This window comes from Onychostruthus taczanowskii, unplaced genomic scaffold, assembly GCF_017590055.1.
Source record: "Onychostruthus taczanowskii isolate IOZ18803 unplaced genomic scaffold, ASM1759005v1 scaffold48, whole genome shotgun sequence".
NCBI lineage: Eukaryota > Metazoa > Chordata > Aves > Passeriformes > Passeridae > Onychostruthus > Onychostruthus taczanowskii.
In genome coordinates, this window is record NW_024502347.1 from 4,754,252 (window position 1) to 4,772,085 (window position 17,834).

A 17,834-nucleotide genomic window follows, 5' to 3' on the forward strand; every position below is an offset into this window, starting at 1 on the left:
CAGTGGTAACTAATGGCTTTTTCATCTACTCTCCTTTCAGAGAGGATCCTGATCTAGAAATCAACATGATAATTTACCTAGAGGAAGATTTTTTTTTTTTTTAACAGCAAAATGTTTTGTAGAGGAAATTTGCATTCTGTCCACTACCATAGAAAACAGCTTTCAATGTGAATTCAATTAGACAAAAATGGAATGTATGGAATCCTTCCTTCAGTGACTTAAATAGGATAAAACATATGTTTTGATCAACATAGCATTGTCTAGAACTGACTTTGGTATTGTTTTCTGTTTGCTCCTTTGTTATTACATGAATGTTTAGTCAAGGAAAAATGATAGTGCTAAACCAGCAGGAACTCTCTAATTAGTTAATTTATATTATTTTCTCTTATTCAGGATTATGCTAGTCAATTCTCATTTGCCTATGCCAGTATGGATAAGATTTAATAGCTGAATAGATGTAATATGAGTACTCATTAAAAGCAGATATAGTTTCTGTCTGTTGATTTACAATAGACTTTCACTAAAGTATTTTGAACCAACTTCAGTCTAATCAACAGGTAAGCAAATTGTATGTAAAAGGACTAGAGACAGTAGACCATGAAACTATATTTAGCAGGAAGATGGGTGACTATTCATTTCAGTATCAAAAAAAAAGTTTTTATCTCTTCATTTCAGGAATGTTGTACAAAGGTTTCTCCTAATTGTTAGAAGAGCAGGATTCACATACCCTCAGAAAGAGGAAATTGTCAAAGAAATTGACAAGACTGTGTGATACTGTGTCTCATAATTCAGGAAAGGGAGACTCCCCCTTTAAGAAAAAAAAATTAAAATTATAATAGTTACAATAAAATGTTTCAGTTCTTCTTTGCTGCTTTACACGCTCTTTCTAATGTTGTTATTTTGTACTAGAGATGTTTAACAAACATTAAAATTATCAGACACCATGCTGAAATACACCTTCTTGAAATAAAGTACACAGGTAACATTTATTCCTTTTTTGTAGAAAATATTTTTATTGTTATACTTTCCAGATTTACTGCAACTTCCTGAAAGTGTCGGGATTTTTCCCAGCTGCTAACCAGCTGTCACCTAGAATTTCAGTTACTGCACTCAGGACAAAAAAATTCTTAGATCTTTTAATTTTTACATAATTTCTGTTCTCAGATGGATGAGGTTTTATCAAATTATTTCAGTGAACTCATTTCATCACACAATAAATTTTGACTTGTGTCAAATTTTACTCAATCCCATTTTTCTGTATTACCTTGTCATCTGCAATTTTTCACAATGCAATCAAATAACACTTTTGCATAGAATTTGGATGGAAGTAGATCACTGCAGAATATGCCACCTCTTATTGACTACCAATTCTCAATTAACAATTGTTGAAAGCTATAATTTCATCGGTTTAATTAATTAATTAATGGAGTAAAACTTATTAATATGGACAAAATTTACCTCTCGGAATTCTCAATTAATCATTAAGTTCCAGGGTCTTAGACTTAACTAAAATTGATCATTATTATAAACAATAACAAAAAGAGGTCCTTTTAGAAAAGTGTAGCAAATATCAAATAAAAAACAGAAGTAACACGATTTCCTTTCTAAGACACACATAATCAGTTTCATTTCACGTATTTTGACTTATATAAGGCTGCACCCACTGTCTTTTTTTAACTCTATTTGATATTTGTATAATTTTCTTAAACAACTGATTTTCAGTGCCCTGAGAATGATAGTACTAAACCAGCAGGAACTCTCTAATTAAACTTAGTTTTTCTGGATAGAAAAATAATTGAACTAGTTCAAATATCATGTGCAGCATTCAGCCCTGTCACTCCCATGTCTTATGATCTTCACATTAGGTTGAAAGTAATCCTTCTGGTCATCAAAAGGTCTAATGAAATACTGTAACATTTCATAATTCCAAAATGTAAAAGCAAAAAACTGGAGGAAGATCTACACTTATATTTTTGGTACAGTGTAATAACAAAGAAAAGACTTCAGTTAGGAAAAGCCACCACAGAAACATGCCACTGCTCTTTGCTGAAATAATCCTGTTGCCCTGAGAATAACATATCAGACTTGATACTTTCCATTTTCCCAAACAGTATGGATGACATGTTTTGGTCATCATTCCCAGAGACACATCTCCCATAAGCACATCCTGAAATTCTATCACCAAAATGGTGTTTCCATGAAAATTGACATAGTCAAGGTTTCCACAGCCTCTCTTCCCTATCCTTCATGAAACATTCACTTTGAGATATGTTGAAATTCTTTGGAGATGAGTAAAAGACAAATTGGCTCATTATTAATAATCCCTAATAAAAGGGATAAGCCCCAATAGACATAAACTCTGCTATTAAAGAATTCTATTTTTCTCATGTACTTTACTTCAGCAGGCATACACATAAAAAAAAAAAAGATCCCAATGTTATTTTCTACCATTCTTTACTATCATTATAACAACAAAAGTAAAAGATCAGATAAAGGTATGAGGATATGAAAAATGTAATTTTTCCAGCTCTAATCCTGTATCCAATCAATTCATTATCATTACTGTAAGCATAGATGATGCTTGAGGTAAAGTATTATTGTCTGGCATTTCATTTGAAAAACTTAATGCCACTTCTTTGATTGGCTATGATTCACTTTGCTGGCAGCACAGTGAAAGTTAATTACAACTATTTTCTGTACAATATTTCTCTGTAACTAAAAATTAATTATATAAACCCAAGTGCATTAGCACATCCTAACATAACATAACATCCTAACTGTAAAAGAACAATACATAGTCATATTGCAGCTAAACAAACAAGACAACAATATTCACTTACTCTTAGTGTCAAGACATTTCAAATAAACTACCCCTGGAGTACAGATCTCCAGAAAAAAATTCCATACATCTCAGAGCATACATCTCAGAGCACTTTGAAGACCCTACTGTCAAAGTCCCCTGCCACCTTTGGTGTCAAATCACTGAGAATGTAGTTAAAATTTTTCATCCAGTTTCCTTAGGATGCATAGGACATGATTAGCTCAAAAAATAATGATTTAACATTTATAACCCTTTAGAAAAAATTTTAATACTTTGTTATTCTCTATGCCTGACTGTGTTATTAGAAATTTTGCTGGGCCTTGCTTTACTAAGTACAGAGTGTCTGGAAATCCTTTATTCTTTGGAAAACAAATTACTCTCTTAAAACTGCTGTTATGTTGGAAAGTACATCTTCATCCGTCCTGTACTTGAAATCAGTAAAAATTTAATAGGAAATTCATATATGCATATATATGTTCCTTACTGAATTAGTACATACTTTTGCAAACTTGATCTAAACTTCTGGATAAGTATTTCTTTGGCATATTAGATTACTGATTTTTTTTTTCACATTTCCCTGGAATTTTTTGTGGATTTATGCATCTCTACCTGAAGTTTACTTTCTGTATAACTTTTGCTGAGTTAGGATCTGCTTGGACATTTTTCCATGGAATATCATATATAACCCTTATTAGAGAGTGACAAAGTAGCCATGAAAACTGTCGACTTGTGAGCATAGAGATGAATGTTTAGCTGTTCGTTTGAAATGAAATTGTATTGTCATGTAGAAGACCATCACTTTGATCCTTTATTTTAAAACAAACAAATAAACAAAAAAGAAACAGAAGGTGCATAGTATTGCAAATTTGAATGAATTACATTGATAAATTCAGACATGAAAAATATTTGAAGAGAGGTTTTGTGAGTCTATGAATATATACAGTTTGCTTTAAGTGAAAAAGGATCTAAAGCAACAGATGAAATATGACTAGTTGCTTGTCAGGGACACACTGATGCTTATCCAGCGTGAGACAAATTACTTTGGAAATAAAAGGTCAGAGCACTTGAAGTTGTGGATTAATGAATTAGCAATTAGACTGAAAAACACTAAAAGAACAAGTGATATTTTCTGGCATATTACAAATTATCATAAGAAATTATTCTATGACCCCAGGACATGTTTCACACAGAAATGAGATGCTACTTTAATGAGGAAAAAAACCATGCAAACAATAAAACTGGAAGCCGATATGAATACTTGAAACAGCAAAAACACATATGGTTTGTATGAAGGTATGTTACAGGCACTTAACAGTTAAATAGTCATGGGTGATATATCATAATACAGAATAACTGGAAGAAGTTGGAATATATTTTTGAATATTGAATAATGCAAATTAATTATTTATTTAAAGAGACAGTTGTGCTGGACTTCCAACATAGCTTAATAAATGTAACTAATAATGATTACTGGAAATTCAGAGAAGAAAGCTTCAGCATAGAATAATAATGCTTAACCTGCAAGGTAAATAAATAAATACCAAGGATAAAAATCCACTCATAAGAGATGGCTTTCAAATAGCTAAACATAAGAACGGGGAAAGAGATAAATTATAAGCAAAACATAAAAAAGCTGAAAATAAAAACAAATAATGAAAATAAAACTGAAGCAAAACAGCAGCATTTATTTTGTTATATGTTATTTTATTTTGTTTTACAGAGAGAACAGGAAAAAGTGAATTGTGTCTTATTTTTTTAGGAGAAGAAGTAAAAATAAAATGTCAAGATGCTAGAAAAACAACATTGAAATAGGGTTAGTGGAAATCAGTAGTCATTCAGCTTACCATCTATGTATATTCACCAGAGTTGCTGGTTCAAGCATCAATAGCTGAGCTGCAGACTTGCCAAAACATTATGTTATTTATGGTCTATTACCCATCAAAGCATCAGAGATAAATGTTTTTATATATCAAAAACCTTTAGCATGAGTGAAATTTTCATCATATGACACCTGAGATGCAGTTGCAGATTCTAGTTCCAGAAATAAAACCAGGAAGCCATGAAGCTGACATGGTGCTTTAAAGAGCACTGATAGTAAACTGATGTTACTGTTGAGCCAATTTAATAACGATGAAAAGAGAAACATTGCCCTTCCTTCCTTCCTTCCTTCCTTCCTTCCTTCCTTCCTTCTCTCCCTCCCTCCCTCCCTCCCTCCCTCCCTCCTCTAAAGATTTTCTAATTGCCTATTACTATCAAGTCTTCTGAGATTTTTACTAATAAAAAAAACCACAGCTAAATTATCCTCTGTTGTATTGAAAATCTCAACTGTCAGGCCTTTTGCATGAAAATTACAAGAAAGAGGGAAGTGATGTTCCATAGCCTTTCCTTAGGAGTCTCTATATGGTAGGGTTTCCTATAAGTATGAAGGAAAGAGGTGGAGTCCAAACAATATGATGAAATTACATTTGTAACAGAAGGAAGCGAAAAAAGAAAAGGTGGAAGAAATTAAAATTTCACTGGCTCAAAAAGGAAGGAACCAAACATCAACACAATCAGTTATTACAAGGGGTTTTTTCACTTCTACACAATAATACAAAGGGTTTGGCTATAGGTGTTCAAAATCATAAGGACCTTAATTTAAAATAAGAGAAAGAAACCAACAGGTTATTGGAGGAAAAATCACAAAAATTATTTAAACCAATTATATAAACATCTATGCTGTTATTAAAAGATTAAAAAGCTACTACTATTATTTTTACAAATGTAAGAATTTGTTGTGTATTTATTTTGAAAAATTGATATTGATTATGAAAAATTCAAAATATAGTGAAGTAAAAAATGTCATGTCTAATGTTAACTCAAACTCAAAAGTTCTTTCTAAATGTTCAGCTGTGTAAAATTCCTCCAATCTGAAAATCCTATTCATAGAGACAAAGAAAATTCCTATTTAATCCTCATATATGATCAAAGATCTTGATCTAAAAATTGGACCTTTTCTCTAATTATTTATGAATCATAAAAGATCTGTAAGCCTTGAAATGTATTTGTAATGCATAAGCTTTGTGCTGTAGAAGACTCATTCAAAGAACCCCTCAAAAATAGTTATTCTTAATTATATACATATTATAATAAATTATTTCCCTGTGGATTTTTCATTTATAGCTCTGTCAAAGTATAAAATAGTATTTTTTTCCTGTTTTGGAACCCAGTGTTAAGAATTTTCTGAGTACTTTTGGATCTGTAAAGTAGGATTTTTAATTTTCTAAAAATAAAATGACATCTTTTCATTCTATCTGTCTGTGCTAGCTATATTGAAATATAACTTACATTTTTAAACTATATGTCGCATGCAATATAACACAGTGACATGACAACTTTTAGCACTCAAGAACAACCTGAAATTCTCCAGAATTTATGATTCAGTTCAAAACCTATTCAATAAATCTATCCTTTAATAAACTTTTTGGATCAAAGGCAGCAAGAAATACTTTTTTTATGAAGAATTCATCCATAAAGAATGGAGATACCTGGAACTTAACTCCTCCTCCCCCCTTAATTATGTAACACTCATATGTTGAACTAACTTGAGAAGAGGGTAAAATACTCAATGAAAAATTGTGGCAAAGAAATCAGAGAGTTTAAGTGGAGAAATTAAATTCAAAATTTATTCATAGAGAAGTGTCATCTGTATTTGCTGTCCTAGCAAATATTTGTCTTACATTTGCAACTCTAGAGACCAGTGTGTTTTTCTCATCAAGAATTCATTGTCAGTTTTCAAAGGGAAGGAATCACTATATAATTTTCACTGACAGCATTTACCACAAATTCAAAAACAAACTACTTATTGTTTGGAGACTGATATAAGAATTCAGGTGTGACCTCTAAGTAAAACAGTCAAGGAAAGAAGAAACACAAGAAAACTATGGGAAAGGAGATTGAAAACAAACAGAGCCTGATGTAAACACTTCAGTCTTTTTTCATACTATGAAATTTAAATCCTGAGACTGACATGATATAGTAAGTTCAACTCAGATAGCACTATCTTTATTTTATTTAGATTTTTGAGCCCCAGCAATTATGGAAAGTGACTAAATACTGATTTCAACAGTTTATTTAAATCTTAGATTTATTTGGTACTTTTAATCTTTTATATAAATGGTGCATTTTCCTTTCTACACATATAATATACCAAAATTATCCATTTCATTTATTCGTAGATTATGCATTTTACATGTTACCCTTGCAAACATATATACTACGGCACAGTGACCTTTCTCTCTGAACTTAACTGACAGATTAAAAAAAACAATCTGAATAAAAAAATTTCTAAAACCATTTTTCAACAGATTTAAATGCTATGGCAGCTTTAAGAGCCGTATTTATTCTGTAGTCTATTTTAATTAGAAACTCTAGCTGAAAAATACAGAATCATTTAAACTTTCAAAAATAAATAAATTGAGTTTATTAAATTACTTTATGGGAAAGAAAACATTTACAACAATTTAAAAATATTCTCTAAGGGAAAAGAAGGGCTTGGAAGCTAATGGAGCATGTGAAGTACGAACCATATGGAAACACCCAGTGTGGTAACTGGAGTCTGTCTGGATTCTTCACTAAATTCTTTCACCTCATTTTTGAGGTCTGAAGTGTTGCTTGCTAGTAAAATGCACCTAATTTTACTAATAACATGCATGTAAATAAAGGGCACAGGTATATAAATAAATTGCATATATTCAAGTAGATTGCATGTATTCAAATAGATTATAAAGTAAGAATTGATAAAACTGGAGAAAACTTTAAAGCAAAAATTTTTAAATTGAGAGAAACTAATGAAAATTACGGTCCAGATTAGGTAGCTGGACTACATTTTCCATGTGTACTAACACAGTGTCTAAACTTTTTTGACTCCTAAGTAAAATAATTTGAATAGAACAAAAAGAAATAAATGAAAATAAATTTTAATCTGCATTTAGTTGTATATTATTTATGGGAAAAAGATTACATATTTCATTCTGTGTTATGAAGATGAAAGATGGGGAGAGCTACTGTTTCTGACACTTCTGCAACTTGTTCAAATGCATTTTATTTCAAGATCATCTTAGTGTAAAGCTTAGGAGGTCATACTAGAGTTTTCATAAGAATGCTTTAAGGCTGAAAAATAAAAGGTGTATAAAACTGTGATTTATATTTGCTTCTGAATAAATACTTCCACAACATCTACCTCAATCATGGAAAATTAGTTCCAGATGAGAATGTTACCTAACAAGCATCAAATCTAATAATTTAACAGGCCTATGCACTTATTCATGTGTAAAAATGCACATTTATAGAGACAGACAGAGAGTCCAGCAAAATAAGTTTGCTTTCTATGTGTGTGTGTGTAGTAGGTATTATAAATACACACATTTAAAGATAACATAACTATAATACTCCCACGCATTCTTCTTAAATGTGTGAAGCCAGGCATACTCAACATCTGTTGCAACACCAATACCAGATTATCATTTACTAGAAAAGCATGAAGCACAACCTTCCTAGTAAATACGAATAATTTGATTAGCACAAGTTTCAGCCCATCTGCTGAAATCTTAAAGCAAATTGAAACAAGATAAGTAAATATTTTTTTCAAGTGATTCATGTTGGTTTTTGCCATCATTAAGAGATTCCACTTGAATTAACTAGTCTTCTATCTATTTGAAATGACAGTGATGTGCAGAACATGTTTCATCTCAATCTTTGACCTCGTGTCTATAGAGAAAATGCTGTCAAACAATTCACCTAAATAAGTGCAGAAAGGAACAATGACATAATTTTTAAATTTATGAAATTTTTATAAGAGACTGAATTCAACTGGCATGACCAACTGAGAAAGCACATGTTGAAGAATCTGAAGTAATACCTTCCTTAATCACTTACAGCCAATTGTAATGTTATCTGGTGTGACATTGCTTTGTTTTATCAGTATATGTTGACATTTTTTCTTTCTTCCTGCACTTTATTGTTAAAATTTCAAGAAAGATGCATATCAAATAATGTGTGTGTTTACACTACATGCAGAGAAATTTCTTAGACAAAATCTCAGATCCACCATTAGAAAAGGAGACCTGACTTGTATCGCTGTAGCAAATTTTTTTATAAAACAAAATTTTGTTATAAAACCTCTTACATATGCTCTCATAAATAAATTCTGAGTACTCTTTATTTCATATCTTGACTTAGACACATTCTACAGAAAAGCCAAACCAAAACAAACATTGCCAATGGGCAAAACAGAGATGCTTTGCTTTACAAATTCTACACTAAAGAAATAATGGATACCAATCTACTTGCATCAATTCTTAAAACACCTGCCTTTCAAAAGCAGTAGTATTCAAATGGAATTATCATAGAAGTTTTACAATTTTTATAGAAAGGTTTGAAAACTAAATACATATTTGAAAGCTTGTAAAAGTTGACTTACATGATCAATTAATTCACGAACCATTCCATTCCACTGTCCGCTGGCATCTTCTTGGGCTCCATATTTTCCATCTTCCACCAGCCTAATCTCATAGGAAAATCCAAGGATAGTAGACAGCTCCCTGAGGAGGTCAATGCAATAACCTTCAAAACGATCATTCCCATACAAGGGTTTGTCAGACTTCTTGAACATAACATACGGCTCTTCCTGTAAGAATCAAGACAGAATGGATAATGAGTGCCCCCACACCTTTCTTCTCATTTTAGCCTTAAGAAATTGACACTCATGTGCTTACATATGCATACACTCATGCCATCACTCCCTGAACAACGAAATAATATGAAAACCAGAATCTTTTTAGCTTTGCCTCTGTGTGTCTGAAGTCTTCATATATTTTCAAAGATTCACTTTGTCTTTTTTTTTTTTTGGAAAAAATTACACTCTCAACACTGTAGACATGTCTTCAAGGAATGTATGTACACACTAAATTTAAATGTGCTCCTTAACTATTTGCATTATATAGTAACATAAAATGTATTGTTTGGATGGTCAACGTAAGCCTTTTAAAATGCAGAAACAATGTGCAAAAACTTTCATTAAAACTCCAAAAAAAATTAAATATTTTAGGTATTAGATTTTACACTTTTATTTATACAAGTATTTAAACTGTTTTCTCAATGCTTTCTTAGGCAAAGCAGAAAAAAACTCATATGGGAAGGAATAAGTCAGTGAAAGCACCTACTTTATTGCCTCAAGTTATAGGCTGCCATTTACAAGACTGTAGCAAAACCTGAGAACCTTTACTCAAAAAGTAAGTTCTATGATAGACATTCCATCAAAACTGAATTAAATTTCTTTAAGCATTTATCTTCTAATGTTTAAATCAAATTACAATGTAATACTTTTTGCATTAATTGGTGTGCAGACAGACAGCAAATAAATAAAAATGATTGGCAGAAAAATAATAATTATAGGAAGAAAATCTACAGTTTGCAAAACAGTATTTTAACATCCATTTCTCAGCATAGGGTAACCTTTTTCAAATAGAAAATTAAAGTGAAAAATACAAAAGACAATTAGTAGTTTGCCACTTCAATACAGAACCAATATTCAAGCTGTATTTGTTAGGTTAAACATACAACTTGGTTTTCACTCACTTTTGTGAGAGACTCTTTTCATTTTTTTATAATTAAAAGGAAAAAGAACCAAGTTAGGTAAGACAAATAATAGTATATTCAATCATTGCACCAAACACAAGACTCAGTGAATATTCAGATAAACTCTTCAGGACAACTTAAGAAAATTCTTACAGTCCTAAATCCCCACATCAGCCCTCAGTGGGGTTAAAGGCGCCTCATTCCACAGGCACCTGATTGCTCTAGTAAGTCAGCACTCCTAATGTAATCTTCTACCTTGAGCTTTCCCATGGTTTAAACGTTATATCCACATATAACTGGAAATTTGCTACATAAGATTTTACCCAAACAAATAAAAAGGAGAATTCAGGGAAGAATCTTGTTCTTAAAAGAGCTTCAATAGTTATATACTCCTATTGAAATAAGTAAGGTTACAGCCATATTTTCAGAAAGTACATCACAGATCTTTATATGATTAGCAAGGAACATACATGAAATATATTGTCCAGACAAACTACTAGGATGTTTTGACAGAAATTTCTCAAACAACAGGTAAACAAACAACTCCAGAAGAGCTCTTCAAGATGTAGTACTGACAAGAACAAAGACCTAGCAGAAAACGTGAAAGCTGAAAACAATTTAAATTACAAGGATCACCGAATATGTCTTGAGAAACAGAGACGGTGTCAGAGCAAAAGATATGTATGAAAATAGTTGTTAATAAACTTGGGAAGTTGATATTAAATATCTCAAAGATAACAAGTGTAAGAAAAACAATTTTTTCAGGTGAAATTACAATTCCTTAAAGAAATCACACCACTGGCCAAGCAGAACCTGTGCTATGACAACGCATATTGTGCTTTTTTTTTTTTTTTTTGGAGGAGCAGCAATTTTCTTCACATTAACTAGTATGGTTTGAATTTAGCTGTGCTATGACAAAGCATATTGTGCTTTTTTTTTTTTGGAGGGGCAGCAATTTTCTTCACATTAACTAGTATGGTTTGGATTTGTGCTCATATCAGGGTTATAACACAGGAATATTTTCATTACTGCTGAGCAGTGCTTGCACAGTGTCATAGCCTGTTCTGTAGGCATGAAGGAATTCCAATGTAGCTTGGAATGCTCATATGCACAGATCCTAGACATTTGCTCTCAGAGTTGATATTTACAGTCTTACACATCCCCCAGTCTCTGGAATCCTGGCAAGATTCTTGACAACATTTTTGTCTCTGTCTTCCATTCCAAGCAATCCTGAGTTATCTGTGACAGAATTTATGTATGTGCAATATCAGGGAGGACATATATTTGTCAATTTATGCTTTTAATTCTCCTTTACTTAATGAGTACAGCAGAATTTTCTTCATTGAGCAATTCAGCTCATTGATACATTCCTACATATTTTTCTATCAGATCATTATAGAAATCATCAGACATTTTATCTGTTCTGCTGAGGAGTTTTTATATTTTGTTAAAGAAAAAATAAAAAAATCCTGCAATCCTTTCTGGAATTCTTAGCTGCAACTCCATATAATTTATATTCTTTATTCTGGCCAATTTGGATAAGGCCTACAGTAGTATCTGTACTACTGTTTAACGATTCTCAACTTTTGCTGAGAAGACTGATCATTAAGTTATTAATACTCTCTTAATGCATTGCTAATCCTACATTAAGTTGTTTCTTACTGCTACTTTTTCTTATAGTCTTCTACTATACAAAACATTTGGTTTTTTTCTCTTCAGACCTTTCACTTGCTAGGTAAAGTGATTTTTGACTTAACTTGAGCAGGGTTGGTGTTGGCAGCTTCATCTGTAATAACTCTTATTAATCCCAATGTCTTCTCTACTTTGCTTCTTCCTCAAGTAATACACATTCTAAATACTGAACATGGCATTCAGGTATTCTGAACAAGTGCATGCAAAGGGTTTTACATGCTTCATTTGCTCAAGCTTTAAACTTGTATAATGGGCTAACATAAAACTAGTTGCTAAACAAACTCTCAGGAAAGTCTCTATTCATTAAATGTACAATCACCATAGTTTCTTGGTTGATTATCACTTCCACCAAAATTATTTACTAGGCAATTATCATTGATTAGGGAGGTGGAGTTTTTAAACTGAGTGATATGTAGATTGGCAGCTGGTTTATACTTAGTTTAGCATTATTCACAATTTATTTTTGTTCCTTCAGTTCCTGAAAACATGACCCTTAAAAATTACTAGACCACATCACAAAGCCAGTACTTGAAATCTTCTAAACATCTTCAGCTGAAATTAAGTCTTTCGACTGGACACATCTCCCCAGGAAATCAGGGAAACACCCTCCGTAAGTGCTTTTATTATTGCTTGGAACGACATGAGTAGCTTGGTAACAAAAAGTCACTGATTAAACACTGACTGTAGATTCCAGAATGAATCCTCAGGAAGACACAACATTTCCAGGAAATATTGCTACACTAAATTAACAAGAGGTTAGCTTGTTACAAAATTTTAAGATCAAAGTTATCATTTAATATCTCATAAAACTAAAATATCTTTAGTGAAGAGCCCCATCCCAAGCCAGATAAGCTCTAAGTGAGAATGCAGATAAACTTGTAAATGCAACAAATAATTTTTCTGAGAAAATTTACTGAAAAATAAACTTACCTAAAATGCTAAGTTTATGCATATAATGCATATAAAGCTATGGCTACAATGAACAGTGGAATCACAGGTAAATTAAAAACCATATCTGCAAATAGAAGATAAATCTTTGAAAAGTAATTATTATTGTAACTTTACAGATTGGTTTTAGTTTTAAAAATGTACAGCTAATGCTTGAATAAAAACACATTTATTCTAAAAAATAATTTTTTTCAGCTTCCTCTTTTTCTTGTCAGATTTGAACAATAAATATTTACTTGAATTATTCCTGTGAGTTATATTGTATTTCAGCTACAAAGATATTACTAGAAATTACAACCAAATTTAAATTTCAAGCTATTTTATTTTTAATAATATTAATCTACATGTAAATTTTTCCTTCATAATTTCAACATGGAATAGAATATCTCAAAAAGAATTTAAAATTTATTACTATCAGTATTTAGAAAAGCAAAACAAAGCAAAAGAATTTTAATAAATCAACAAATAGAAAGTGAAGGCCTAAATTTATTCTTTTAATTGTAATATTTTTACTATATATTAATTTTAAATTTGGCCATTGAAAAGCCAAGCTTGGGCATCCAAGAGAAAAGGGAGAGAAATTATGCACTATCCACTTGAGAAAGCGGTATATATCAATAAAATACAATGTGGGAATACTATACTTTGAACTAAGCAAAATTGTTTAAAAATTTATTATGAGTATTCCTTCTAATTCCGTTCCTATTTCAAACCAACTTTTTAAAGGAAGTACAATAAAAAAAGGTAATTTCACTTTTCAAATGCAAACTAACAAAAACTACTAAATTTGAGAACATCATACACCTTTCATAACTTTCACACATTCCTTGGAAAAATTAAACTTGACAACTGTGAGCTTTTCTGAGCTTTGATGTAAGCAGATACAGAAAAGTACATAAAAGCTACACAAGAAAGGAAACAAGCATTTATTTCAGAAGAACAGGGCAAAAGAACCAGTATGATAACATGTACAGGCTGGTGTGAAATTAGCATTAAAAAAACCCCTAAGTACCATGCACATACCTTTATAAACATGGAAATTGAATTCCATAGTTAAAACTCTCTCAAGTTGGAAGTAGAAGATATACAAGAAAAAAAATATTTAGATACTTACATATAAAGTCTAAAGAGAAGAAATGTTTCAGAGTTCTGGTAGGAGTCAATTTAGGAGAATCAAATAATAATAAATCCTTATTACTGAATTTGAAAATTTGTTTTCTGTAGGTTTTTTTGTTTGGTTTGTTTTTCTAAATGCAGAATATTCAAAAAGTAGACTTTTTAAATGAGAAAGATATTCTGAAGTTTCAATGTAGATAGTTTTAAAATAAAACAAAGCAATAGTATCAAAAGGATTGATGTATCCAAAGCTGTAATTATAAAAGATAAAAAACCAGCATACTTACTATTTTTGAAACTTTTCCCCCCTTCCCTAAAAAGACCTGGCTATCTCTCCAGTGGACATGTTCAGTTGGTGCTTGGGGCTGCTATGGGTTCAGAACTTGGAAACCAGACAGGTTTCTTCACAAAAACTACATGTAGGTGGATTTCTGAGACAGGTTGAAGTCCTGAGAACTCCTGTCCCTGTCCAGAATAGAGCACTGAATTGCTGAGAAACCAAGGAATAATCTTTTAGCTAGCTACATGTAAAATGCGTTACAAAGAACTCAAGACAAAAAGCTGCACATAGTTCTGTCCTTAGTTAAAGTAGATGAATTTATGAATCACAGTTTATATTTTATTATTTTTACCATCAATATATTTTTCTTCTTCTAGAGACTCAGCCACCAGTAGAAATGCAGGGTAAACTTACAGATGTAAAGATCTAAATAACTGCAAAATATAGGAAGAAAAAGATATTGCTCTGAATTTTAGAAACAGAATTAAAAATAAAAGAAAGACTGGGATATTTAAATGAAAAAATGAGCATTAAGGCAAACTACAGAGAAAAATGATTAAGGCTCCCCAGCTGGCAGTCTACTATAGACAATTGTAGGGAATTCTCAAAGTGAAAAAAAAATCATAGGAAAACCATATGAACAGCTTAAATGCTAGAATTGCCTTTTCTTTTTTTCATTTTAGCAAGATTTTGCAGACTCAAAAAAGGAGAGAAAAGCTGATGATGTGGGTATATTTTTAAGAGCTTTAGTATTATATATTGTTCTTTTGCATTGCTACAAAAATGAATATTCAGTATTATGTTTTCTGTTCAACAGAAATGAATTTTTTAAGCATAAAAAAGACAAAACTAGCAAATAAATCTAGTACATGTGTTTCTGCACCAAAAATGGTATGGGTTCTTTTTACTGTTCCAAGTACAGCTCCTCCAATCTGTACCACTTCTTCTGAGTATCATTCTTCATTGCTGAAAAGAGTAACTGCAATTACCAAAACTTTTACTAAACAATAACTGAAGTAAAAAAGGCAGCTACAAGTGAGCAACTTGTAACACCAATTTAAAGTCCTTTTTCTTTATATTGCATTATTTAGACACCTGCAAAGAGGATGGATACTTATAAAAGACCACTAACCAAAAGTTAACTCTTAAGAGAAAGGGTATCCTTGATTACAGAAGGCACCTTTTCTCTTAAATCTCAGGAGTCTTCTTTTGCGAGTTTTACCAGATTAAAATCAGTGCTCATTGGCAGTACTGCTATTTACATTTGTGCTGTTTACCATTTCTTGAGCTAATTATTTCAACCAAAATCATGCCAGTATCACTATATAAGAGCAATATGATACTTGGAGTATATTAACTCAAACCTCATCAACAGGCAGATGTTAAAACACAAACAAACTTGAAACAGCCTAAATTATTGAGTGTTTCTTATGTAATCTTGTGGGAATTGATCCTTGTCGCAGCATTGTTATGACAATCTGGAATCAAGCGCACAATGACGGCTATTGAAGACTGCAGACACAAAGGCTGGTTCATTACTGTGTTACAAAGGGAGCAGGTCACTGGCAGAGACAGGACTTTATTCTGTAAAGCAGGAATTCTAGCAGCCATTAGGTTCACATGAATTAAAGTTATAGATCAGTGAAAAGTGCCAAGAAGAATCCTAGTCAGGATATCTGGCACAAAGCAATAGCAGTATAGAGAGCATGAGAGGTCAACTGGAATTAAAAAAAAAAAAATTACTTGATAATGCAGTCGTTTTACATGTAGAAAGCATGTGAAAGTCAGTGGGGAGAAAATTGAAACATTAGTACTCTAGAAGATATGCTTTTCCTATGAGAGTATATATGACATTCATTTACATTTCATGAAAAAAAAGAAACAAGGCATTATAAATTTATAAACTAAATTATAACTATAGCGGACCATTACTATAATTAATAGTACAAGAGGAAGCTGTGGCAAATCTGTGCTTGTCTTAGCACAACAAGAAATTGCATCTGAAAGTGAGTCAGTCGTGTTCCATTTTACATATCTGGTGTGTATTTTTCAATTAGTAAAATAAAGACAGTGAAGGATTTCCGAAGATTTTCTATCACTTGTAAATAGTCCTTATAAATAGTGAAAAAGTTACCCACTGGATGAAATTATATGATCCATGTTACATAAAAGGTTAAAAGCACACTGGCATTTGTGCCTATGTACCTGTAAAAATTCAATCTATTTTGAAAAGTCATAATATATGTTAGTAGGTAAAAGCTTCTTAATAAAGTATGCAACCACCAGGAAGCAGATTCATTTTTAATATCTGCAAATTCATGATAATGGCAGCAGCAGAAAAACACACCCAACAAAGTTCTGGAAAGTTTTAAATTTGCATTGCAATTAAAATTACTATTTCAAAATTACTGTGAGGAAATAAATGAACATTTATTTTACATAAATAAATGTATATATTTATAAGTAAAAAATACCTCATTCATTGCTGTGAATTTGTCAACACTTACAATAATAAAGAAGTTACTCAAATTGTTTCTTCTGGTCTAGTTCAAAGGACAAATCAATTAAATATGTGTATGACTATAAATTTCCTCTCCATAATTGAGCAATAGCAATTCTAAATAAATGTTAAATACTTTGTACTTTCCTTTGAGATATTAGAATAGCAAGCAAATGCAATAAATTTTTGCTGGCTAAAATCATCAGGCTAACAGACAAAACACATTTTAAAACCAATTATCTTTTTTGATCTCATATGACACTGAAAAAAGCAGCTTTGTAAAGAAGAAAACATTTCAGTCAATACTAAGAAAAGTTAAACTACTAATCAACTAACTCTAAAATTAGGATAACCTGCTCACAATGAAGGTAACAGTAAACATCCATGACTACCTTATCAACTGGTGTTCACTCATGACACCAAAAAATTCCAAGTAATTCCAAGTAAATTCCAAGCAATGGTAACGCACACTGCAAGCTGTTCACGACTATTGCAATTAGTGTGTCACATTCTGTCAGTTTTTCTGCATAACTCTATTTCAGGGAAAGCAAATACAATTTCTTACCAAGATGGTCGTGACAATTAAAGAGCGATTGGACAGGGAATCTGTGATGTTTGCTGGTTTTCCTTTCTGATTCTCTGTCATGTTAAGGCCGCTCAATGGATCCCAAGTTCCAACCTATAAAACAGTAAAATACTGTATAAATCGCCCATTAGTTACATTTCAGCACCTAGAAAAGAATACTTTAAGGAAAAAAACAGATTCTTACCAATTGATTGCTAAGAATTATTATTAAATTTTGTTTCATTTTCCTCTATGATTACATTTAAAGTCTGCTTATTTAAAATATGTTTAGCAA

General features: G+C 31.6%; 1 protein-coding gene across 1 annotated transcript in view; it reads right to left on the reverse strand.

The window, feature by feature from the left end:
- The window catches only part of GRIK2 (glutamate ionotropic receptor kainate type subunit 2), a 347,507-nt gene that overhangs the window by 136,926 nt on the left and 192,747 nt on the right, over window positions 1–17,834 (reverse strand). The window contains exons 9-10 of the mRNA XM_041414905.1: window positions 17,540–17,653; window positions 9,282–9,488 (exon numbers count right to left, since the gene is read on the reverse strand). Of these exons, the coding sequence (XP_041270839.1) occupies window positions 9,282–9,488; window positions 17,540–17,653 (321 nt within the window). The remainder of the gene's footprint in view (window positions 1–9,281; window positions 9,489–17,539; window positions 17,654–17,834) is intronic.